We start from the raw sequence: 27507 nt of genomic DNA on the forward strand, positions 1-27507 counted from the left end.
CATATGTGTAACTTTAAGGATGTAAGCAGTCCCAATGCTGAAGTGCTTTGCTGGCTTGTAACCTAAATCTGGGTAGATGAACTGCTGTTATGGGGCAGGAGTGCTATAGAACTACAGTATGAGCAGGGGCTCCTAGAGACAGGCGAGATCTTTGGGAAGATGACAAGACAACATCTGTCATGTAGAAGTCCATCAAGCTGGATTCAGAAGATGAAAGAGATAGAATGATTAGATACAACACCAGTTGAAGATAAAGAAAGATGAACAATTACAAAGCAAGGAAGGCCCTGTAAAAATAAATATGAATAAACAGCAGTTAAGCAAATACTTGGAAAATGATGAACACATACAGATTAGTCAGTCAGTGTGATATGCATCCTAGGCCATTAAAGGAATTAGTAAAACTTATTGTACAACTGACAATTATTTCAGAAAAGAACCGAGGAAGTACTGGAAGGATTGAGAAAAGCAAACACAGTGCTAAATTGCAAAAGTGAAAGAGGACTGACCCTAGTAATTACTGTTAAATTCATCCTGGGTGTAATTGGATTTGGAAGAATTTAGCCCAGCGAAGATAAAAGAACTATGGGCAACACACAGCATGGATTTATTAAGGGAGGTTGTGGGTGTGGCAAGGGACTCTAAAGCTTATACCCACCTTCCTATGAGTTGTTTTTTCTGCCACCCACACATATACTTCTCCTTACATCATTCGCATGCAAATTACACTCATTTTTAATTAATGCTAATGAATGCCAAAGCTGGAGCAAGTTACCTGTTTTCTAAACAAGTCACACTCAATATGTAAGATACACCACCATTAACATCACTCCTAAATTTGGTTCAATGTGTTTTTATTATTAGTTCTTCTATTTAAACTCTTCCACCTCCCTCTGTCCTCCCACCCCCAACTTCTCCTTTTTCAACAGTTTCATGTGAGGCTATAAAGAGGGTTTCCACTTTTAAGACCATGATATTCAAATCTGCTTTAAGACAGATATCAAAATCCTCTTGAGATTTATCTCCATAGTCAGTGTAACATTAGTCTCAGACTGTCAAATAATTGATTCTCACTTGTTGCTAAGACTACATTACTACCATTTGTCTTCTCACACCAGCTATTGAATCCTTCTCCTGGTGCATATTGATTTGGCCGGCAACGTTAACGTGCTGAGGTTCTGTGTTTAACTTATGTCAAGGTTTGCTTTCAGTAACCAATGTACTGCATTAAAAGGTGGCATATTTATTTTTGTCTGAGAAACATGATTAAATTAGTTAATTTCTATTTGAATAATGCCAACACCAGGAGAAACAAATCAATTATTTAATTCTTTGCTTATTATTCTTCCAGACCAGCTTGTTAGAATGCTTCATATGAGTCAAAGTTCTGTGTGTAGTGTTCTATAGCAATTAGAACACATCACCTGGTTTTAAAAACTTATCTTCCAAATGTAGAATCATATTCTCCAATTACACTGAAATTATTTAAAGGTGGGGGTAAAGAGGCGCTTCTCTTGTTTTTTAAGAAATATGCAAACGGTAAATTTGGTTGATAATGTTTTTCCTAGTGCTAAACATATTATATTATTTCCCAACAATTTTGAAGTTGAAGAGCAGAGTGGGAATTGAGGATTTCTGTTGAAAGTTACCTTGTTAGAGCTGGTGTGGCCATGTCAGTCTGCACTCCAATAGCCATCGGAACACCTCCGCAGCGGATATTTCCCAGTTCCTCAGCCACTGCAATGCTATAGGAGAAGTCCAAGCCCATGCCACCATATTCTGATAAGGAGAAAACATCAATCTTATTAACATTCTTTGTCTGCAACATAAATAAGAGACAAGAAAACCTATTTAATCACAGTCATCTACAAGCTGGGGCTATTATGTACTTTTCAAATATTTAACAATGATCAACTTTCATTCTAGCATAGTGCGACTGCAGATATTTAAAAATGAATTTAAAATTACAACTCCCATATCTTTCCATATGTATTTCATATCTCTTCAGGGCATAATCTTGTAAACTCTCAAAAGCTAAGCAAAATCAGGCCTGGACAGTAGCTGGATGTGAGAACACCATCGAAAACTGAGGGACTACAGAAAATGGTAATTTAGTAGGTGATGCTATTCCCTCTGAGTTAGCACTGAGCCTCCACCCAAAAACTACACTGGGTAGAAATGTCCTAACTATTTATGGTCATTAAAGCACTTTTCACTAGAACAGGGGAAATTACCCTGGTGCTTTGGACAAATTCCAGAGTGGAATTTTCAAGTAAAGAGATATTTTTTAATCTCGTCCCCAAGTTATATTGTGTTGCCTAATACTAATACACAACTGTGTATTGCACCCCAGAAGAAGCTGAGTTTCCATGGTGGGGGAGGTGTTTTCTGTACATGTAATTTATATTTAAGATTCATTAATTATTATTATTTGCCTGAATAGTTTGATTAGGTGGCATTTTACTCCTTTGATTAACTCACTGGAAACTCACCCCAGCCAAGGAAATTTAAAACAAATGGATATGGAAAAATATCATGTGGTTCAGCCACCTGTGTTCTGTTTGTTCTGTTCCCAGGAGCAGCTATGCTCGTTGACATCACACATTTACTATCTGAGCTTACCCATAAATTGAACTTCCTTGAAGTTCGCATTGTAACACCAATAGCCAAATTAAAAACAACACTGCCCATATAAACATATGACTTTATACAGTATTATCTGTTTCCTAAACCCACAGGGAGTGCCTTTTGTGCATCCTCTTTTTGGAGGAGAGGAAGCCGCAAATTCAAAAGGCAAAGTTTAAGCTTTAGTTTTGTCTGGTGCACCTACAGAATATAGCCTGGTTGCACAGGATTTTCAGCATAGTGAAATTACTAATTTCAAAACTTAGTTCAGCATGCACCCAGAAAAAGCCCATACTTAAAAAAAAATCAAAAAACCTCCCACAGAGAGTTTAAGCAATGCAGGGAAATGACAATCACATGGGGGATGTCTGCCACAGACTATATTATCCATCACTGTTAGTGTTACACTAGCCCTAGCAATGAAGAGGCCAGCTGGCAAAGGTTAAAGACAAAAAGGGTTTCACGGCTAGCAATACACTAGCTTCCCAAAAATTGATTTAATATGCTTCCATAACTGAGATTTTTTTTTACAAGTCAGTAACCATATTTCAGATTTAGGAAGTATGGTGGTCAATGCATTGCTTTTCCCCCTAACACTGGATGCTAACTGCAAAGTAGAAAGTAGAGTGGTAAGTAGTATAGACTATCACCACACTCCCCCTGGGGAAGAAAAGAGAGAAAGAATCATATGCGACAGTTGCCAGTCATGCAATACTGTTGTAGTCATATCAGTCCTAGGATATTAGAAAGACAAGGTGGGTGAGGTAATATCTTTTATTGGACCAACTTCTGTTGGTGAGAGAGACAAACTTTCGAGCTTACACAGAGCTCTTCTTCAGGTCTGGGAAATTTACTCAGGGTGTCCCAGCTAAATACAAGATGGAACAGATAGTTTAGCATAAGTAGTTAACACATATTTCATGGGACATTCAGAGTGAAGTGGCCTGTTAACCCCCTCTTGTGGTAGGGAGGAAAGGAAGAGGTGGAAGCAGCTGGGGAAAGGAGCGGGGGTTGTTTGTAGGTGATAGATTATTGTAATAAAAAAAAAATCCAGTGTCTCTGTTCAGTCCATGATTTTTAGCATCTACCAAAGTTATGAATTTAAGCTCCCAGGCTCATCTCTTGAAAGTGTTGTGCAGGTTTTCTTTGAGGATGAAGACTGATAGGACAGATATAGAGTGAGCACTTCGTGTGTGAACACTTTTCACAAAGCGATCACTCCATATCCGAGAGCTTAAATTAATAATTTTGCTAGACACTAAAAATCATGAATGGAATAGAGACAGTGGATTTACAGTTTATTATGGCTATTACAGAATAGGCTTTTAGGTGAGATGGCTTTTAGGTAAGATGCAAGAGTAACAATCTTCAGATGTCATATAATTGGTTTCTTATGTTAATAGAATTTTGAAATCTCTCACATTTACTGACTGTCATAAAAAATGAGATTATGTGGAATCATTCCTGGTATTTGGTACCCTCTTGTAACTCAGTATGAAAACATATAAACTCATTTCTCATGACTTTAGAAAACCAAAAGAAAAAATGAGATTATTCGTTCTCCACCAAACTTGGGTCTGAGAGAATACTATACTGGTGCTAAGAAAATAACAGAATTAACTGACAGTTTTCAGCAGAACATATAATTTTAAATCAACAGATGCAAAGTTGAAATGTTCAGGCCTTAGTCATCAGTCATAAAGATAGTCTAAGAATAACAATTCTAGGCTACACAAGGCCTTGGGGTTGCATAGCTGTTAGTGTTCATTACTAAGCATTACATATATCTCATCATAATTCTCTTCCTGTTTCTTTAACATCAAAAACACAGACAGTTGAACAATATTCAACTGTCTATTCTTCTTGGCGTATTCAAGATCCAAGAAATCCAGCCATTACATTCTGGGATGATCTAAGTTAAATAACACAGCTAATACCCCACCTTCTCTTAATTTGTCTATGCTGGTCATTTGCTTCTTCCCGGTAATAGCAAAAATGTCTCACCACACAGATTGGAAACAACTAGTTAGAGTCCAACTCAGCTATATTTGGATCCACAGATATGTTGCTCAACTAATATGTATGGATCAGTTCACAAAAATGTTAAAGAAAAACAGATGTAAAGCTCTCTACCATGGAGAGGAACTAATTATTCTTTTAATAACCATGTTTGGGCTGGGGCTACAATAGTAAGGACTAGAAACCTCCTTTTTTAAAAAAATAAAAAATTAAAGCTTCAATTCTGCAGAATCTGTCTTGGAACAGATAAATGCATCAAGCCATGTGTCTGACATGCCCCAATGAGTTAAAAAGATATCATGTCAAACGAGCTAGAGTCACATGTTTAAAGGCATCCTTTGCAAAGAGCTACTTTAATTACCCTCCCATTCCCAGTAACCTTCCTTACGTTTTTATTGGGATTTTTATATTTTCAAACATACACAACATGATGTGACTAAATGCCACTTATATGTGAGCAATCACAACTGTATAAATCCTCAAGCCCAACAGAATTTCAGAGTTCCCTGACAGTAAAATACTTTGCAGAGTTCTGTCCCATAACCCACACCGAGGGAATCGAAAAGCTCCACACTACAAATAATGTAAAATGTACACATGACAACAAGAGAGAAACAGTGTGGGAGGAGATTCAGCGAACTTACAAAACCCCAATATTGCAAATGGTCTTATGAACCGCCATCTGTATCAACCCCACGAGAGAAAACTGAAACTAATCCCTACAGAATGTATGGTAATAAAAACCACTGAATCCAGCCAAAGTCCTCATCCTCTTTCTGCTTTTCATCAACTTGAGTTTTTGTTATTGGGGGTTGGTTGGGTTTGGTTTTTTTGATAAGACATAAATAATACAGAAGCTTAGATTTACTGTCCTGGAGGTTTCAGTACCAGAGAATGTGATCTCAGTTATTAAGAATAATAAAACAAAATTAAAATCCAATTACACTCTATGGCAGAGTAAAAAAAAAAAGGGGAAGAAGAAATCAGGACATTTACGAGCCTGATACTGCAGAGTGCCAAGTCCCTCCTGCAGTGATGAGCACCTCCAGCTCTCATTGTAATGCAAAATCAGTTCTAATGAGGCTTCCAGCCCAATTATGCAGGCTAATAGAAACTTCAAATAGACTTCCTAGCTTTCATGTACTTTTCAATGCAAACCTCCATACTAAAAGTCTGTCAATCAGTAATTACTGCAGTAACTCATGAGAAGCATAAACTGCATTGTTGTGATTTGTTTTCACATAGCTGTTTACACTCCATTTACAATTTTTCCACTTAAATCCCTTTTGAGGACAAGCTTAGTTATCTGGGAAGATTGCTGCCCTCCAACCAAGAGGATATCACCCTTCTGACAAACAGGCTCATATTGCAGCAATAATCTTTGACCAGGAAGGTTAGACCTTCAATCCTGTTGACATCATATTGAGGCCTGGTCTACATTGACAATGGAGGTCGACATAAAATGGCTTATGTTGACCACCTAAAGTATGCGTCTCCACTGGCACGTCAGTTCCGCCAACCCAAATCGTGGTAAAATTTGACTTAATAAAGTCAAATAAAAGTTAAATAAAGTGGCGTAGCACTGAAGCTGAATTTTGTAGGTCGAATGAGCATCAGTGTAGGCAGAGTGCAATGTAAATCAATGCCATTGGCCTCCGGGAGGTATCCCATAATGCTCTGTTCTGACCATTCTGCACATTCAGAGTCTGCTGCACTGTGGCCACATAAACAGGAAATGACTCCTCCCTGCAAGCCCCAGGAAATTTTGAATTCCCATTTCCTGTTTGGTCAGCATGGAGACAGCTTGCCAGTACAACTGAACATGGTGACTGCACACCCCAAACACGCTCCAGCCTGGAGTTGACCTTACGTCTTCGATCTCATCAGTCTGTGGCGTGAAGAGTCTGTTCTGGCTCAGCTCCGAGCAAGCAAAAGAAATTTGGATGTCTACGAGAAGATCTCGTGGCATGCTGGAGAACAGACACAACAGGGACGCGCAGCAGTGCCACATTAAGATCAAAGAGCTGAGTGGGACTGTGCTTCCTCATACTTGGTGTGCTTAAGCACTGGGTTCACCCTGGAAAAGATTATTTATGTGTACGGGGATGCTCCGAGAATCCTCCATGCATATCTCCAGGAAGCTTTCATGCAGGTACTCTGCAATCCTTTGCAGAAGGTTTCTTGGGAAGGCAGCCTTATTTCTTCCACCGCGATCAGACACTTTCCCCCGCCACTCTTTTATTAATTGTGCAGGCATCATCACAGAATACAGCACAGTAGTGTAAGGGCCAGGCCTGTAGCCAGATGCTTGCAGCAAATCTTCCCTTTCCGCTTGTGTGACCCTCATATCACTCATGTTTATCTAGGGAAGATGGCATACATTTGCAGAACCCAACTAAGAAAGTTTTTTAAAGTGTGTGTTATTGCTCACTTACTTAAAGTGCGTGTCATTGCGGGGTTGGTTTCTTGGTTCAGCACATCGCAAGTCCCTAAGCAGAATGTTGTTGCTATGGTCATTGGGCATCCGCAAATTGGTTCAAATTTTTTTCCTCCAGAGACAATTAACCTGTACCCACCCCTCACCCTTTTACCACCCGTTAAAAGCCTGATCAATTGGGAGCCCAACATACATGCTGCTCTAGGGAGCATGAACTTGTGCAGCATGGGCCCCAGGGATTTCCCTAACATAGATGCACTCATCCCTTATTTACCACGGCTGGATCGACATTCTGACCCCTGCAATAGTCAGACAATGGTATGCAGTTGTAGCCTTCCCATGGGAATATTCAGGGGACTTATTTCTAATTGTAACATTGCTTTTCATCCATGGGATGAATTAGCAATGGGTACCTTGTGCTTTGCTTCACTGACAGTGGACAACATGACCTTCAACACACCACCGTTTCATACTCCTGCAGAGCACCTGTTGCAGATAAGAAGGCAAAAAAAAAAAAAAAAAAACCCTGGGATGACATTTGATGAGCTAATGAATGCCTCCACAGTTGCTGACACACACCTAAGAACGTGGAGGATTTCATTATCTGACAAACTGAACATGGACATGGACAACAGGAAGGCAGCATAGAAGTATGAGTGTTCAACACAAGAAGAGATGCTGCGTATAATGTGTGATCAGTCAGACATGTTGAGGCATTTGGCTGAGTTTCAGGAAGCTCAGCAGCAAGATAGACTCCCTCTGCAGCTCCTGCAAAACTCTGAGCTAACGCATTCTTTACTTGCCCCCACCCCAAAGTGATCTAGAAGGAGGTTGGGCAGGGTGCAGTATGTGCTGCACTCCTTGTTGGTTGAGGCGAGCAGAAAGAGGTGATGACCCCTTTAAGGAATGAGGATGTGTGATTCTTTCCTGTGTGCACAGCCAAAATGGGCTCTGTATCCCTGGCCCCACATAATGCATGCAGAACATTCCATTTTCTTCCATTTCCCCCCTCCGTGAAGGATCACCAATAAAAAAAGTATTGCTTTACAATTCATTACTGTTTATTTATTGATAAAAATGGAATAAAGGGAGTGGGAAGTGGGAGGGGGAATGGATCAGAGGAGGTGGGGGAAGGAGAATGGGGGGGAACTGGCTCGGTGGGGGATGAGTAGTGGATGCGAAGTGAAGGCATAGCACAGATAAGCAACGCACATCACTGTTGTGACTTGTTGCAAAAGTGGTTTTTCAATGCTTCCCTGAGATGCAGTGCTGCTCAAAATTTGTGGCCAGTCTATCTACTTCCACAACCCAACCCACTGGGAACTTCTCCCCCTTTGTCTCACAGACATTATGGAGCACACAGCAGGCAGAGATGTTTTTTTCACTGGGGTCTAACTTAGTGAGAAGACTTCATCAGTGCACCTTTAAACGTCCAAATGCACAGTCCATCATCGTTCTGCACTTGCTGAGCCTAGTATTAAAACACTCCTTTTTGCTGTCCAGGTGCCCAGTGTACAGCTTCATTAGCCAGGGGAGTAAGGGGTAGGCAGGATCACCCAGAATCACTATTGGAATTTCAACATCACCAATATTTATTTTTTGGTCAGGGAAGAAAATGCCCACCTGCATCTTTTTTAACAGACCTGAGTTCGTAAAGATGCATGCATCATGCACCTTTCCAGACCACCCCACACTGATGTTGTTGAAGCATCCCATGATCCACAATGGCCTGCAACACCACTGAGAAGTATCCCTTTTGGTTTATGTACTCTGTGGCAAGGTGGTCCAGGGCTAAGATAGGGATGTGCATGCCATCTATCGCCCCCCACAGTTTGGGAACTGCATTGCGGAAAAGCCTTCCATCATGTGCTCCATGTTTCCCAAAGTCACTACCCTTCTTAGCAGAAGTCTATTAATGGTCTGGCACACTTAAATCACAGCTGCTCCCACAATGGATTTACCAACTCCGAATTGATTCCCAACTGACCGGTAGCAGTCTGGCATTGCTAGCTTCCACAGAGTGATGGCCACTCTCTTCTCCACTGTCAGAGTTGGTCTCAAGTAAGTATTCATGTGTTTCAGTATTGGGGAGAGCTCTCCGCAAAGTTGAAAGAAAGTGGCCTTTTGCATTCGAAAGTTCTGCAGACACTGTTCGTCATCCAACACCTTCATAATGATACAATCCTATCAGTCACTGCTTTTTTCCCAGGACCAGAAGCGGCGCTCCAACAACTGCAGATGGTGCGTGACAGCCTGCAGCAAAAGGGAATTGTTTCGTTCTATGGCTTGTAGCAAGGCAACCTCTGTAACATCGCAATTTTCAGTGCTGCGGCTCCTGTCTCGCCCCTGAAAATACTGCAGAATAAGTCACGAGGTGTTTGTGATGCTCAGTATAATAGAGCAGAGCTGACCGGGCTCCATTCCTCTCAGGAATGGCGTGCGTGCAGCAGAAAGTGAAGGGTTTGAAAAAATGCCATGAAAAGGAGATTGTCTGTTTGTTTTGGACTGGGACAAGAAGGGATTGGTGGGGTGGGGGGGAGTACGTTGCATCATGGGAGGACGACAACCTTCCCAAAAGCCTCTGCGGCTAGTTGCACTGTAGGATAGCTAACCACGGTGCACTGCTTTGATTGTCGACCAAAGCATGGCTAGTGGGGATGCAATTCCCTGATGCAATGAGCGTGGTGTGATCTCTGACTTCTGAAATTTGGCGGGTGAAAGTTGATTTAAAATAAATCAACTTCACTCCGCAGTATAGACATACCTTAAGTCAGCAACCAGAGTCACCACCAAAGCCACACCAGGATAAACACGTCTTCCCTACAGGCTGAATGTGTCTTCAGTGACAAACTCAGCGCCTGCCAGACCTCACAGAAGACGTGAACTCTGCCTCCCATGGTAGAAAAGAACCCTGTCACTTGGCTATTCTGCGACATTTGAATTATTTCCAAAAGATTAAACGCACATGGAATTTTGAACACATAGGAAATACAAGGAATGCAGCATATTAATATGAGGCTTGGCACAATCTGATTTTTATTTTGTATAATTTCAGCAGATAATATCAGTGTTTATTTTTAAGCATTTTTAAATTTTTATTGATTTAAATTTTTACAGTTGTGGGAAATTAGACAACAGGGGTTCAGATAATAATTATTTAATGACAGACACTGAGATTCAAAGAGTTAAAATTTTATAATTGTTAAAACACAAATTATCAACACTACATGTCAAAATATATAAAGTAAATATCTTTAAATCAAATGCTATTAATTTCTCAAGCAGCATTTTTCTTACTTTGCCTACTGGTAAATTTTGATATTATTGATGAAACTATTTTTGTTGGTTTGTGTTTGCACAGTGAAATTGATGTTTACCAACATTTAGTGATAAAAATCTAATCCTTCTGAGCCTATCAACATACCAGTGTTAGTGATATACTAACCCATCCCTCCCACACACACACACATATACAAATTATGAGTTATTGTGCTCTCATAGGGTGTGGCAGTTGGGCTAAGTACTTCATCATCCATACAGTGTCCCTCATACAATCAATGAAACTGTTGTATGCAAGCTACCTCTGATATCACAATGGTTTAGGACTCTTGGCATGGCATAGATGCATGCCTTGCTGTCCCAGGGGTATAATTTGTAAAGTCAAAGTGGCTGAGAACTTAAAAATTGGACAGCATCAGACCACAATGATTGAATCAGAACAAAAAGAGGCTCAACCATGTAGCTTTTTCCTTCACTTCACACTGACTCAACAGACATCTACCTGTCTTTCTCCAAAGGTCTTTTAGTCCAATCCATGATGGTGAATTAGCTGTTGGAGATCCATATTTGTTTGGGGCAGAAAGAGGAATTGTTTCCAATTAACTGAAGCTATCAATACAACAAGGTTAGGTTTTCTAGATTAAACTCCAGTACAGGAGGTTTATCATTAATGAGGAGCTTAAAGCTATCTTGCATCCCCAAGTATCCATGGCAGAGCATATTGATACTGTTTTGGCCCCAAAAGTGCCATTATCTACATCAATAACAAAAAACGTTCAAACTCAGGCATAAACCACTAAACACCTAGGATTTTGTAACAGCAATGCAAGCATCCATTTAACTACAGCAGCCCTGGCAGGCACAATTATAATACCATTTATCACTGAACACACACCACGCTGCAGAATACGTATCACCATACCAGCAAGCTGAGACCAATAATATAATACGCTTGAATAAACTAGGCTAAAACAGTATGCCTTAAGGAATGATGAGATGTCAAAGTGATCTGTAAGAACTGAGATGAGTTTTAAAACAAATGCCTTTTGGAGTCCTCTACACCTCCTTCCTCCGCACTCCCCCATCTTTTAAACTATAACTTTTGAAAATAATAGAAATACTGAATGAAAATATCTTAGGAGACAGAATTGTTACCAAATTTGTAAATACTTAGGGCCAGATTCTGACATGTTCCTCATCTGGAATAGTACCTCACTTCACAAGTCATTTCACGGCGTCATCTCATGGAGTAAGATACTACTCAAGGTTAGTAAGTGTGGCTCTTCGTGTTTATGTAGATTTACTTTAATCTGATAGCATTTCAACAAATTCTATATTAATTGTTCTTAAAATAACACCATCTAAAATTTTTAAAATATAACAATCATGTATGTGTTTCAGTCTCAGCAGCTTTAATACCTAAATTTAATGCCATACAGCAAAGAAATTTAATTTGCAAATATATTTATATTGTTGATTCTTATGCAATGGCTTTGGAGCTATGATGTAAAATGTTTAAACTCAAAAAGAAAAATGAATGAAAAAATTCACACATACAAAAACATGTCTTCCTCCCCAGAAATCAGACATTTGTGGTAGGCATTTGAGAAAGTCTCTCACAAGCACTAACTTCCTCAGTTATTCATCATGGCTGAATAACCTAGTTCATAATACATCTTGCTTATAATTTAGGAGAAAAGGATCACTGTAAGTCAGAATTTTCCCTTCTCTCCCCTGTGAAAAAAAGACACTCCAAAGTCACTGTTACACCCCACCTCTCCAACACACACGAGTGGTAGTGGTGGTGGGGAGTGGCCAGAAAACAAAAATATTTGTCTACATTCTACATTTTTAACAGTTCAATGTTACAGTTTCATGATATTGTAACATAAATTCTTCCATGTATCTGTGCAATTTGAAAAGGTCCCAGAATTGGCAAACCCGTATCAGACACTGGATCTTTACAAGTTAGTAAATGGAACATCTGAAACTGACCACTGTTAGTCTGTGTGTGTGAGCACATAAATGTATAGTGCTGTATAAAGGTATTCTTGGCATGTATTTGGGAGGACTACATTCCTCTCCATCGTGTATTTTACTCATGCCAAATACTTTACAGAGACACTATTTTAGAAATGTTGGAGAGTGTTTCAAAAATGTTTATTGGCACCACTTTTTCCATCTATCCGCCCATAATATGAGGTTTCTATAGCACCCAGGCACTATTCAAAATCCCTACGTGATGGGGTCTATCAGACCTTCTCTGAACCCCGCTCAAGGAAAATGCATTGAAATCAGGCTACCAACAAGATTTGGTCCTCCAGAAGCCTAGATGGGCTAGGAGGAGACACTGATCAAGCAGGAGCAGCAGGTCAGTTAAGAAAGCTTGCCTACTTCTTCTCAGGGCAGTGCATGATGAGACTAGGACAGAGGATGAGCTCATCATTGACAACCTAGAGCCAGGTCTGGGCCTTGCCCTCAAGCACTTGCCTGGGAGTTTTGTTTGTTTAAAGGTGCAGGAAGACAAGTCTGAGTCTGTTATTTTTACTGAGCTGAAGCCAAGCTTATGGCACAAGCACCCCTGCTCTGAGCAGGCAGCTACAATTGGAGGACTAAGGCAAGGTGTGTGCCTGCAATACAAGACTTGGCCGTACACTCTGCTGAAGTATTGTACCGTGAATATGAAATTATAATTACAAATAAAAGACAAAACAGGATCCGACAAGATGCATACATAATAAATTATGACATTTTGTGTCTTGTCACTATTGCATTGTTAATTTCCTCCTCCCCTTTCCCTCCTTCTTTTGTGTATTGCAAGCATTTGCTGGGCTATGATGTTTAATTGGCTAGATTATGGCATTGGGGCTGATTCAAACTGGGGCATTCTGGCAACTGGGGATCATCAGTAGGTAGTGATACTCTGGCTATGCTTCCTTTCTCCAAGCTATGCCTAAACCCTGAACTACTGCAAACGCACACCAAGAAACCCTTGGTTTATGAAGCTTTTTCACAAGTAGAAGAGTAGGAAAGGGTCATAACTCGCAGGAGTTTCTGGCTCTTATTGTGTTTTTGCTAAGGAAGAAGAGCTCTGCGTAAGCTCGAAAGCTTGTCTCTTTCACTAACAGAAAAGATATTGTCTCACTCATATTGCCACTTTAAATCAACACTGGCAAAAGAGCAGACTAAGCAGAGCAAATGATTCATGCCGGAGTCGAAAAACACATCTCACACTAGCCACCTCAAGGACCAAGCACACTTACTGGGCCAAAGCGTACCAGTGACCTAAGCAATTCTACTCCCAAGCCATACCCTCTTCTCTGCAGTTTAAGGGACGATTAGCCATATAAGTATAAAACAATCCATTCCTTACAGTGCAGATATTTCCTATGCATCCGGTATGCAGGGATGTAAGAAAAACTAATGAAAATATGAAGTTAGATTTTTTTTAAATAAACTTAAATGTTGCTATTGCTAGACATAGTCTATCCAGAGACTGAGTCAGTGAGGCAATCTTTTTCTGATATGGTCTCCAGCTCAGATAATTCCAGTGTATGCAGGCTGCCCATCAGCATACTAAGTCTGTTCTCATCCTGCTGGTCTGAATCAGAGGTCCCTGGCCTCCCAACAGTTAGCTTCTTTCCATTCCTGCCTGTCTTATGCTCTGCTGATTGAGTCCCCACACCTTGCTGGTCAGATCTCACTTGTACTCTGGGCTAAAGGCTCCTGACTTCCACCACCTATGTCTTTCCCAATGAGACAATCATATACCGGAAGGTAAACAAAGCAGCAACACTTTTACCCCTCTTGCCTTTAGAATATAGGCTGTCAGGCTGCACCGTGCCCTACTCACCTGACTTAATCTTCCATTCACCCTGGGTGAGCAACTGAGGGCCTGGGAGCAACAGCAATAATCTTTTAACTGCATTACAACGTAGAAAATTATTTAAATCTTCACCAATAAGTGATGCAGAGAAATGATTCCTTCCTCTCATATTTCCTTTTGGCAGCCGTGCCACTCTTTGACAAGGAGAAGTGTGTGTTCCCACCCAAACAAAGCCAGGTAGACTGGCTGCAGAAGCGGTGTGGAGCCAAGGCCCTGAGCCCCTTAGAGAGGGTAAAATCCAGGAAAATCAGGAAAATCCAGATTGCAATTGTATCTGACCCCTACACAGGGGAAATCCTCCCTTACATCCTCTCCTCTCTCTCTTTGCACACCCATAGACGGATGGACACGATATTCCTCTGAATGGGTTAGGAAAGACTATAGGTAGCAGTGGTATCAGGTAAGCCAAAAGGAGACCTCCTCCATCCATACAAGACAGTTTAAATTGTGCTAATCATGTTTCAGCTGCCACAGTCTCTTTTGTATATCTTAGTGGGTCCCTTATTTTTAATTCTTACATGAAAAAAATACCTGAAAAGCCAAGATGTACAGACAATAACATTTACAATATTGCAGTAGGGTTCACAAGAATTTCTGTGATGAGCACGTATGCTTCTGTCACATAATTCTGTTTTCAGGTGTTTCTGAGCAAAACACTAGGAAGTGCTAAGGCAGTCTCATTAACGATAGTGGAAGTACAATCTGCATAAAGGACCAAGCTGCATGTGTGATAAAAATCTGCTTGGAGTTCACACTCATATCCTAACACACGCAAACTGTTATTGTTTTTTTTATAAATGTCAACTTGGCCATTTTAAATTACAAGAGCTAAGAAATTAAAATAGTTGACTAGATTTTAAATGCATTTGTAGTCTTCTGCTGCATAAAGTTTCATTTAAAAAAATATTTTCAGCCCATTTGTCTGTAATGTGTATTTTACAATACAAATCTTCCAAAGAAAATAACAACGCAGTTAAAGATTGATGTTCTATAGCTGAATGAGATCATTTTCACATTAGTTTCACAGCTAAATAACTTTATATTCTTTACTATTTCAACTGACAATTTGAACTGAGGTAGCTGCGCTGATTGCTGTTACACTACAGAAAACAAAAGAAAGTAGAAAAAACAGTGAAATTCACAAGAGACTAGGAAGCCATTGCTAGTCATTTATACCTGGATTTCGATCTGGTTGAACTATTCGTGGCAAATAACTTTACAAATTGACATTATTTTTTTTCCTGTCTTACAATAGGTAATGATTTTTATGAATTTGTTCACTATTTGTAATTGTTCAATGAACATTTTCTGTGAACAAAATTCAGCATTTAGAATATGTATACATTTTTCATTAACAGTATTCATTTGGCAGTTTCTTGTTGTTATTTGAATTGTGAAATTGTTCACTGAAGAAATATGAGATTGTTTCCATCCCTTGATTGGATGATCACGAGCTTTACAGTTTCTGGGGCACATAAGTATAGCTGCAAAAATTTGAACTTCTCCCTAAAATTCCTAAGAATAAAACACATCCAAGCTTTGTGAACAGCGCATAAAATGGGGGGGTGAGGGATAGCTGTAAATTGAGTTCACTGGTTTTATTTGCATGCACATTCACAGACACTTCTGATTTTTGCAATACTAATCCAGTATACCCTGACTTCTGGCATCTCATGTCTGCACTACAGCATAAGGAAAAATGCTATTTTGAATATGCTTTCAGGAGTATCTTTGAGGACTTTATTTGTTGCTTTAAAAACTGTTGAAGGTAAAATACTACAGACTATTTTACTGCTGGGCAGACAATGAAGGTTCAAGGACTTGGAAGACAAAGCCCAGAATTAACTCATACACATAATATATATTTTAATTTGTATTACTTAAGGCAAATTCAGCCCTTAATAGGTTATTATTTGGCATGAAAAATATGTAATGATATTTACTGTAGAGTCTCTTTGTTTTTACTTGACTTATTGTCACCTCTGTGACTTTTAATATGAAAACTACATTTGAAATGACTCAGGGCATAGTTATTCAAGGTGAATCACAAAGAAGACTAAAATATTACCTTAGTTTCATGGGAAAAATACATATATGGAGATAAGGAATTTAGAAGAAGAAAGAAATATAATTTTATGGTATCAAAATTAATAAGAAGAGAAATTTAAAATAAAAGGCCATTATAAAGCTACCACAATTACTCAGCTTATTATAGGTATTTTAAGACATTGTTAAAATTTAGGTCATCATCATAGCTTGTTGCTCCAAAACCACAGCCAAGACTTGGTGTTATGCCTTATCTTGAATAGTTCCTCGGGAATACAGGATGTTGACAGAGGACACTGCAGCAGGCAGTGTTCAAGTGTTTTCCTAGAACTTCCACAGTCACAGTTGAGGTCATTCCTCAGCTTCCACTTGGTCATACTATCACCAGACTTTACCACCCCAGCTCAATTTAGAGTACACCAGTGTCTTCATTTGAGGTCAGTGCCTGGAGGGAGTTGTTCTGAAGGAACCTCTTCTCCAAGGTCATTAACATTTCCCACCATTTTTGTTACTCTATAGCCTTCCACAGTTGCATTTTTGGGGTAAGGAATTTTCAGAGGCAAAGCTCTTTCTGCACTTCAGCTTCTTGGGTGGTGGAATGTGTTTATGATTTGGATCATGCACCTGTTTTCGTCTCTCCTTCTTACTAAAGGCTTCTCACTTCACAGATGATGGTGCGATCTCTGTGAGGCAGTATAGTGACTGTGTGGGAGCCGCTTTCAAGGTTTCTGTGATGATCCCAGAGGATTAAATTCAGTCATGATTTTGTGTGCTGGCTTGAATGCGACCGTACTTGGGCACGGTACTCTGCAGTAACACAGGGTGAGATGAGCTGCTTGGGGTCGGCTCCCCTTTTTGTGTCAACCCATTTCTGGAGTACACAATTCCTGGAGTTCATTTTCTTTCTCAGCTTCTTGATGTGGTTTTTGAATATCAGTGGTCTAATGTGACCCCAAGGTACATCAGATGTTCACAGAGTTCCAAGATTGTACATCCCACAATATCTGGAGTTTTTGCTTGATCTCTTTCAGGTGAATGGCGCACATCTGTCTTACTAAGGTTGGCATTCAGGAACCATGTGCGACAATATTTTCCAAGTCCATTCAGGGCGTCAGTTAAAATGTGCTCAGTGTTCTCAAATCTTTCTGATTTGGTGGCAACGTAAAGATCATCTGCCTGAATGAATCTTTGCATGTCGGGGAATTCTGGTTGGTCATTTGAGTGGACATTAAACAGCAACGGTGATAGCACTGAACGTTGGGGGGGGGGGAGGGGCAAATTGTTCCATTGAGTTACGCCATCAACTTTGCTGCCCATCCATCTCAACAAAGAAACATTGATTCTCCATCAGGGAAGAGATGACCTGGACCATCTTGCTATTTCTCAAAATTCTTTTCAGTGTCAATGGTTTACAGTGTCATAAGCGGCTAACAGATCAACAAACACAGCCCCTGTAATTTTGCAAGTTTCAAAGTAATCTTTGATGTTTTGAGTTAGGTTTGCAACTTGACCACAGCACAAATATCCTGAGTGGGAAATGGTTTGGTCATCAATCAGCTGCCCTTCTACTACTGGCACTTGTAGGAAGCCGCTGTGGCCTCCCTCGGAGACAGAGCCTGAGAAAGGGCACGAGAGCCCTGATTGGCCCAGCTCACACCCTGCCCCGGAGTCTGCCCGGCAACAAGGAACCCGGGCCGTGATAGAACCACCCGGCCAGGCCAATTGGCAGCCGCGGGGCGGAGCCCCAACAGGAAGGGGAAGGATAAAAGCCTGGCCCCTGAGCTCAGTAGAGCCCAGATTGCTGCCAGAGGCAGACGTGCTGCCCCGCCAGCAGAGGCCGAGGCCAGAGCCTAACCGCCACCGACAAACCCCGGCCCCACCTAGGCCCGGGGATTGGATAGGGCCCTCGAGGAGCTGGACCAGGCAACCCGGCCAGGACGACTGGGCCGAGTTACCCCGACCCCGAGCCCGGGGCCGTGCTCTGGGACCGCCAGACTGGGCTGAGACCCCAGAGCAGCCCGAGTGGCGGGCACCCCCGGAGGCCGGGCCGGATTTGGAGGAACTGCCGGCCGCCGAGCCCCTCCCTGCAGCGGGACAGGACTTGGAGGAGCTGCCCGAGGCCGAGCCATTCCCCACCTCCAACGACCTGGAGGAGCTGCCCCCTGAAGAGGAGCTTCCTGCCTTACCCCCCATTGATGAGGAAGGACTGACGGCACTAGACCAGGTGGACTATCCCCGTGTCACGGAGGAAGCAGGTACTAGGGTCAGCGGGGAGGAAGTAGCCCAGGGACAGCCACGGCCTGTGGCTGAAGCCGCCTTATAGCCGGTGTGTTGCGGCGGGAGCCCCGCCGGCACAGTGGCAGCCGCTTCTGCCACTGCTAGGGCCCTGGGCTGGGACGCAGTGGAGACGGGTGGGCCTGCGTCCCCCTCTCCTTCCCCCGTTCCCTAGCCACCCCAGGAGAATTGCTCTCCTGACCCCGCCTGAAGCTGTTGCCTCCTCTGCTCACCCTGCCTAAGGGTTGGAGCAACTGACTCCTTGTTCGCGCACCCCTGCCTGAGGGCCTGAGTGATCTGCCTTTGCTCACCCTGCCTAAGGGTTGGAGCAACTGACTCCTTGTTCGCTCACCCCTGCCTGAGGGCCTGAGTGATCTGCCTTTGCTCACCCTGCCTAAGGGTTGGAGCAACTGACTCCTTGTTCACTCACCCCTGCCTGAGGGCCTGAGTGATCTGCCTTTGCTCACCCTGCCTAAGGGTTGGAGCAACTGACTCCTGGTTCGCTCGCCCTGCCTGAGGGCCTGAGCGATCTGCCTCTGCTCACCCTGCCTAGGGGTTGGAGCCACTGACTCTTTGCTCGCCCGCCCTAACCGGGGGCCGGAGCGAGTAACTGCTGCTCACCCTGCCTAAGGGCGGACTAGTAGGACTACTCACTCGCCAAACGCGAGCTATTCCCTGTTTGTAGGAAGCCGCTGTGGCCTCCGCGGAACCAGAAACGCTTACACACTATTCTACCGATCGTCATTCGCTCATATAGCTTGTACCTTGAGCAGAATAAGAATGTTGGTCGGTAGCAGTTTGCAGAGTTGGAGTCTTTATGTGGTGTGAATACACGCTGAGTATATGCATTATCTCTATGCAAGAATTACAGAACTCAAGTAGCCACTTCTGTGCTCTCGTCCCAAAGTGCAATAACATTTCCACAGATATACCAGCTGCCTTTTCATATTTCAGGATTTTCATGGCTATTGTGGGCTCCTCAGTGTTGAGCTGCTCATTGTGGACTTTCAAGTCTCCGTTGAGTGAGTGAAGATCCTGCTTAACTTGTTTCATTTTGCATTTTGCTTTGTGGGCTGGTTTACCATTTTGGATGAGTTGGTATGAGACTTGGTTGGGAGCGACTGCGGGGTTCAGCATGTGAATGGTGGCCCATGCTTTTTTCATATTAAAGCACAGGTTTGTTGTTTTAATCAGCTCCCTCCAATTGTAATACCACTCCTTTCTGATCTCTCTCACAAGCATCTCCCTGAGCCCAGTGGTTTCCTAACTAAGGAATCCAAAGTCAAACAGGTCTGAATATCTTATATATTGTTGGCTTGTTTAGTCTGAAAGCCCAGGTACATAGTATGTCCAATATCCCATGGGAAGTGCTTTGGGACAGTCATTCACACCAGGGAAACAAATTCTCCATAGTGCTTGTGTGCTGGAGCAATATTACAAATGTGTTAGTAGCAGATAGGCAATTACAAGATCCAGTGGCTGGACATTAAAAAATAGAAAAATGTAAACTTAAAACAAGACAGATTTTTAACAATGAGGATAAGAAAGGAGACCAGAGAGTGTGTTCCAACTAAAGGGGGATCACACTTCTCAGCTTACCCCACAAAGTCTATGCCAGTGAGTTGGAGAGGAGGCTATGCCTGTTAGTTGAACCTCGGATTCAGGAGGAACCATGCGGTTTCTGTCCTGGACGTGGAACAATGGACCAGCTCTTTGCTCTCTCACAGATACTCAAGGGGTCATAGGAATTTGCTAGCCGTCTACCTTTGTTTTGTAGACCTGGAGAAGGCTTATGACTGCATTCTCGGAGATGTCCTGTGAGAAGTTCTATGGGAGTATGAGGTGCCAGTGCTGCTGCTGCGTGTTATCCAGTCCCTCTATTCCCGAAGTGAGAGTTGTGTCCATATTCTTGGCATTAAGTCGAGTTCATTCAAGGTGAGTTCATTCACTCTGCCAATGGTGTGTCCTGTCCCCACTCCTGTTCATGATATTCATAGACAGGATATCAAGAGACGGCTGTGTTGGGGAGCGTATCCAGTATGGGCACTTGGAGGTGGCATCTCTGCTGTTTGCAGATGATATTGTCCTTCTTGCTTCTTCAGACTGTGATCTCCGATTCACATTCGAACACTTCGCTGCCAAGTGTGAAGCAGCTGGGATGAGAATCAACATCTCCAAATCAGAGGTCATGGTTCTTTCCCAGGAGAAAGTGCAGTGTTCTCTCCAGGTGAAGGGGGAGCAGCTCCCTTAGGTGGAAGAATTTAAGTATTTAGGGGTCTTGTTCATGAGTGATGGTAAGCGGGAGTGTGAGATTGACCGATGAATTAGTGTGGAGGTGGCAGTAATGTGTGTGCTGTTCTGATCTGGGGTGGTGAAGCGGGAGCTAAGTTTTCGGATGAAGCTCTTGGTTTACAGGTCAGTCTATGTCCACATCCTCGCCTATGGTCATGAACTTTGGGCAATGCCTGAAAGGACGAGATCGTAGATACAAGCGATGGAAATGAGGTTTCTCCACAGGGTGGCTGGGCTGACTCTCCAAGATAGGGTGAAGGGCTCCACTATTCGGGAGAGTCTCAGAGTAGAGCTGCTACTACTCTAGATTGAGAGGAGTCAGTTGAGGTGGTTTGGGCACCTGATAAGGATGCCCCATGATAGGCTTCCTTTGGAATTATACTGGGCATGTCCCACTGGGAGGAGGCCCAGAGGTCAAATCAGGATACGTTGGAGGGATTATGTCTCCCAGAATCCCCCAGGAGGAGCTGGAACCTGTTGCAGAAGAAAGAGAGGTCTGGCCCTCCCTACTCTCCATGCTGCTGCCATGACTCTCACCAGGAAAAGTAGCAAGAAGAAGAAGAAACAGCAGCGGCAGCAGGAGGAGGAAGAGGAGGAGAAGGAGAAGGGTGATTAATCACTGGAACAGCTTTCCAAGTGATATGATAGATTCTTCACTCCGTGACTTTTAATTAATATTAGATGTCTTTCTAAAAGAGACACTTTAGTTCAACCACAAGTTATTGGGCTTAAAGCAGAAATTACTGGGTGAAATTCAATGGCCTATATTAAGCACAAGATCAGACCAAATGCTCGTAATGGTCTCTTCTGGCCTTAAAATCTATGTAACTACTGGAATTCAATCAAAGAACCATAGAAATTAGAGATGAATCCCATGAGTTCAGGATAATTCCCTTCTGCTTGTATCTTACTGTCTTATACAATATACTTTAAGACATTTTAAGCAACATTTCCTTTGGTGATTATTTCACAGTCTTATAGACCTCACTGTCAGCAGTTTTTCCTGATATTAGTCTAAATTTTCCTTTTCTTAATGTCATCAAATTAGTGTTAGTACCATCCCAAATAATTCTTTCCTATCCTAGTTTATACTTTTCAGATATTTGTAAATTGTAATCATGTTTCCCTTAGTCACCGTTTAACTAAGCTAAATATTATTTAGCTCTTTAATCTTTTCTCACAAATCAGTCCCTTCAATTATTATTATTTTGTTCTTTCCTGAATTCCCATCAGTTTGCCTACATCTTTCAAGCCAAGACAGCCCCAACCAAGAACTCCAATTTCAAATGCTTGTCAAGTTTGGAAATATTTAGATTCTGAACGCAAGATCCATAGCCACGTTCTGGGTTTGGATCTAGAGTTCTGGATCTGGCTATCTAGAAAAGGTCAATTTCCAATTCTGATATCTTTATTATTAATTATTAATGATTATTCTGACTCTTGCAATATCTGCGCTGTGCGGCTGCAGAAGGCAGCCACCCTGCCAATACAAGGAACATAAATCAACTAAGTAATAAATGCTAGACAGAATTCTGCTCTCACTTACACATGTGCAATAGAACAGCAAAACTGTAAATGAGAGTAGAATGTGGCTCAGTGTATATTACAAAATTTATATTCCTTCTACCAGCAGAATGGCTATCCTCTGCAGCAACAGAAGAAAAATATTGCAAGTGTCACTCATATGTGAATGACTTTTGAAAATGTATTTCTTGCTGACAGAATAGTGATTTGTAAAAACTATTTAAAATCGAGATGACAGTCTCCATGAGATTATAACAATATTAGGTTGTCACATTTTGGCCTACCATACTCACGAGGGCACCTTGAAATGTTCTTTATATTTTATTTGAAAAAAATCAAGCACAATAAACTGACACACAGAAACCAGAAGGCATTTTAAATCAGATCTAAGTTTCTTTTGATGGTGGTTAGACGTGAGACATGGCAAAAAGCATTTTTTTGTTTGTTTCAGATTCATAAGCTCTCAGAACCAAACTGATGCATACGTAGAACTGTGAAATCTCTCTATGCAGCAGTTCCATACTGTATAGTTTATGGCTAATTAGTGAAGAGATACTTCACATAGAAAGGGCCTCACTAGGTAGGTTTATAGACCTAATGTGACTAATAAAATCATCATTTTTATCTGTTTTCCTATAAGAAACTAATTTCACTGATCCATTTGTTCAGTGTGAAAGCTGATCAATCAGGGGTGCTGCAATCATCATTGAGTTCCTGCTACAGAATCCCACTGTCATCTTTCCAATACTGAGTGTGAAGGAAGCACGTAGAACTACAGGTTACCACAAATATTTTACACACTAGAAGTGTCATGTGGCTGGCTATCGCTGCTCATTTTATTCCCTTCAGCTACATGTGAATTACACTGACAGCTGTCATAGAAATGTGAGAAATGTAATATATAGGAGCTTATAATAATAACTATGGGGGCAAGTCCTTAAACTGAGCTATCCTGATTTTTAACAGCTGAGGATCTGACCTAGAAGTCTACATTACCCTTACTATTAATTTAATTAGATAGTCAAGGTGGGTGAGGTAATATCTTTGATTGAACCAGCTTCTGCTAGTGAAAGAGACAAGCTTTTGAGCTTACACAGAGCTCTTCTTTAGGTCTGAGAAAGGTATTCAGGGTGTCATAGCTAAATATAAGGTGGAACAGATTAAGCATAAAGAGTTAACACGTGCTGTAAATGATAATTCAAGGTGAAGTGCGCAGTTAACCCCTCTGCAGTCGTAGGACAAATGTGGTGTACCTCAGCCGCTGCACTAAATGCTCCAATAACAACTATGTGGGTGAAACAACACTATAATTATGCTCCTGAATGAACTCACACAGAAAAATGATAAAAGAAAAACACATCATATCACTTTTCACAAAATAAGCACTCCATATTATTCCTCTTATTCCTTGTTCTCAAAGGAAACTTCCTCAGCACCTTCAATAGAGAGCCTGGGAGCTCAAATTCATAACTTCGCTAGACATTAAAAATCATGTACTCAGTAAAGACACTGGATTTATGGCTCATTACAACAATTTGTAACCCACTAACCCTCCTTTGTTCTTTGACTGCAGACTCCCCATTTGACCTTGAATGGTCTCTTGCAACACGTTAACTCCATTTGCTTAACAATCTGTTCTATCTTGTATTCAGCTGACACCCTGTGTACCTGAAAAGGAGCTCTGTGTAAGCTCAAAAGCTTGTCTCTTTAACCAACAGAAGATGGTCCAATAAAAGAGAATACTGCACCCACCTTCAGATCAAAGAAATCTGATGAGGTTCAACACGGACAACTGCAGAGTCCTGCACTTAGGATGGAAGAATCCCATGCACTGCTACGGATTGGGGACCAACTGGCTAGCCAGCAGTTCTGCAGAAAAGGACCTGCGGATTACAGTGGACAAGAAGCTGGATATGAATAAACAGTGTGCCTTTATTGCCAAGAAGACACGGCATATTGGGCTGAATTAGTAGGAGCATTGCCAGCAGTTCGAGGGAAGTGATTATTCCCCTCTATTCAGCACTGGTGAGGCCACAATTGGAGTATTGTGTCCAGTTTTGGGCCCCCCACTATGGAAAGGATATGGACAAATTGGAGAGAGTCCAGCAGGGGGCTGGAGCACATGACTTATGAGGAGAAGTTGAGGGAACTAGACTTGTTTAGTCTGCAGAAGAGAAAAATGAGGAGGGATTTGATAGCAGCCTTTAACTACCTAAAAGGGGGTTCCAGGGAGAATGGAGCTAGGCTGTTCTCAGTAGTATGATGACAAAACTAGGAGCAATGGTCTCAAGTTGAAGTGGAGGAGCTCTAGGTTGGATATTAGGAAAAAGTTTTTCACTTGGAGGGTGATGAAGCACTGGAATGGGTTATCTAGGGAGGTGGTAGAATCTCCATCGCTAGAGGCTTTTAAGGCCTGGATTGACAAAGCTCTGGCTGAGATGATTTAGTTGTGATTGGTCCTGCTCTGAGCTGGGGGGTTGGACTAAATGACCTCCTGAGGTCCCTTCCAACCCTAATCTTCTTCTATGATTCCCTCTAATATCCTGGAACCAACACAGCTATAATACTGCAAATATTACTTTAACTGAAATTTTATATTGTCACCCACTGCCAAGGTATCCTACCTCACAAAAAATCCCAATCCCTATTATAACCGGTCAAAAGCCTGGATGATATTGACATCAGAACTAAATGAAATATGAAAAAGCTGACTGTCAGATTGGATAAAATCAAACAGTTTCAAAATGAGTAAACTGGGGATTATCACTGTGCTTCTTGTCTATAGCAATGTTACCACTGCTGCAGGTAAGCAGGAATGGATGCCTCTGCAGCGGAATTTGTACAGCATACAGCAGCACCATTTAATGTCTACCAATCTAGCTCCAGTAAATAGTTTCTGAACACTTTTCCAAAGCGACAGAAGGGCAAAACTGAAGTCACATTACTCTGTCATGTAAACAGTTACAGAGGAAGCTAATAAAACTAAAAAGTAAGTGAGGTCTCAGTCTCACCTTGGTATCTTACTTTTGCCATATAAATGACTGGGAGATTTAGGTACTGTACTCTTCATGAGAACTTGTGACGTATAATTGTTTAAGAAATGTTTAAATGAACTACAGAATACTAGCACGTTTCTTATTTTCATGTCAATCGCATTGCCAGATTTTCTAATTTCACTACTAATATTGGGACAGATCTGCATCTGGTGACAACTGTCGTAGTTCCATTGACTTCAATGCTATGACAATTGACATCAGCTGAGCATCTGCCCCACAGTCTGAAACTGGACCTCCTGGTCAGTGAGACTCTCACCAAATTCACACTAGCTGATTAAGGAGCCCAAAGCACTTCCACATCCAGCTCCATTAACAAAGGAAAATAGCCTGATACTAGTACTGTATAGCTTACAACGCTCCCACTCAGAGCAACCCCAGTATGGAAATACTTTCAAGAGAGGACTGGAAGAGGAAGAAGATGATCCACAAGGAGTTGTGCCAAGCACAATGTTGACACTATAATAGACCTGGTCAGGAAATGATTTTTACCCCTCAAAAATATGGGGGAAATGTTCATCAGAATATTTCTGCTAGGGGGAAAAACACACACAATCTGAGAAATCTGGGTGTTTCTTTTTTGTTGTTGTTTTTGACAAAACCCCCAAAAAATTCTGACAAAAGCAGACATATTTAATTTTAAAAATCCATTTAGTCAAAAGTCATTTTTTAAAGCCATGTCAAATGATGTTTCAAAGGAAAATATTTGATCAATTCTAATAAAAAATAATAGCAAATAACTCCTTTTTCATTCTTCACCATCCCTGTAGTTAAGGGCATAAATCTAAAATGTACTTTTAAAAAAAATCTCCCCATGCCATTGTAGTTTATTTGCTATTGTAATATGTAATTATAATGTACTCTTGATTTTAATTGTAAAGTAGAGTGAGAGGTTTTATTGCAAACATTTAGGTTTTAGACAACTTGGTTTAATTATGACACTTAGCACTTACATGGCATTCAGCCTCCATTGGTCCCTGAATGCTTCACAAAGGAGTCTGAATATTATTACCTCCACATACAAACGGATAAAGTGAGGCACAGAGAGAGGTAGAGTGACTTGCCTAAAATCAAATAGCAAGTGAGTAACAGAGTCAGCAACAGAAACTTGGGTCTTTTAAGCCTGGATCCACACCTCCTCACATCCACAGATTGGGCCTTGCAGGCAAGACAGCTGGGGCAAGAAGATCACACTGGGGCTTAAGCACAAGATAGCTATCAGGGTGCCTGCCTGAGGCAGCAGTGTTCATGCCCAGAGGCAGAAACCTGGACACCTAGGGGACTTTTACAGTGGTCATTTATGCACTGAGGGAGTTTAGGCACTGATGGGATTAGGCTGCAGCAAAGCATTTTGTGGATAGCAATGTGCCTAAAACTGGGCCTTAGGTACTTAAATCTGGGGTTTAGGTGCTTAAGTCCCTTTGTGGATCTGGATTTTAACTTCCAGTTCTGTGTGGTCTTTCTATGGGACCACATCCAATGCCTTCATGTTCACTCAGAGAACATTCCTGCAGTTAGTGCAGTTATTTTCAAATTAAATTATTTTCAAATTAAATCATTTTAAAATGGACTAAGGATTAGAGCAAATAAGCCACTTCATTAAATATTAAAACCACAAGTGAGAATAACACCCACAGAGGTCTTTCTGTGCTCCATTGCCAAAGCCCAGGGAATTTAAAGTTGATTGCTTTAACTCTGACTAATTGCTTTTGTGAGTTTGTGTTTCACCCTTATTGTTACTTTAACAAAAGCTGTGTTAAATATGAACACATGCTTTCATATATATATATATCATTTATATATATTTACATATCATATTTATATAGCAGAGTTGCAGGAAATAATGCCTCAAAAAAAAAAAAAAAACAACCCAGCTCAGTATAACCCTTTCTAGAGAATTTCCACTTGCAATAACTTGAATGCTTATAATATTACAAAAGTACATACTCCAAGACACTACTGTACACTGTGAAGAATATACAAAATGGTGATAGTTGTCACTGAGTCAATAAGCAGGATATAAATAAAGGACATAAGGCTTTGTTTCTCAGGAATGATGTTCCTTACTTTGA

The 27507-nt window shown here is 41.4% G+C and overlaps 1 protein-coding gene across 2 annotated transcripts in view; it reads right to left on the reverse strand.

Moving 5' to 3' along the window:
* Positions 1–27507, reverse strand: part of LOC137162403 (probable acyl-CoA dehydrogenase 6) — a 114681-nt gene that overhangs the window by 26882 nt on the left and 60292 nt on the right. For both annotated transcript variants that reach the window (XM_067562188.1, XM_067562189.1), the window contains exon 3: positions 1650–1779. In XM_067562188.1, the coding sequence (XP_067418289.1) occupies positions 1650–1779 (130 nt within the window). The remainder of the gene's footprint in view (positions 1–1649; positions 1780–27507) is intronic.

Source organism: Emydura macquarii, unplaced genomic scaffold, assembly GCF_026122565.2.
Source record: "Emydura macquarii macquarii isolate MOO-44397 ecotype Brisbane River unplaced genomic scaffold, CSIRO-AGI_Emac_v2 contig_2422, whole genome shotgun sequence".
Taxonomy (NCBI): Eukaryota; Metazoa; Chordata; order Testudines; family Chelidae; genus Emydura; species Emydura macquarii.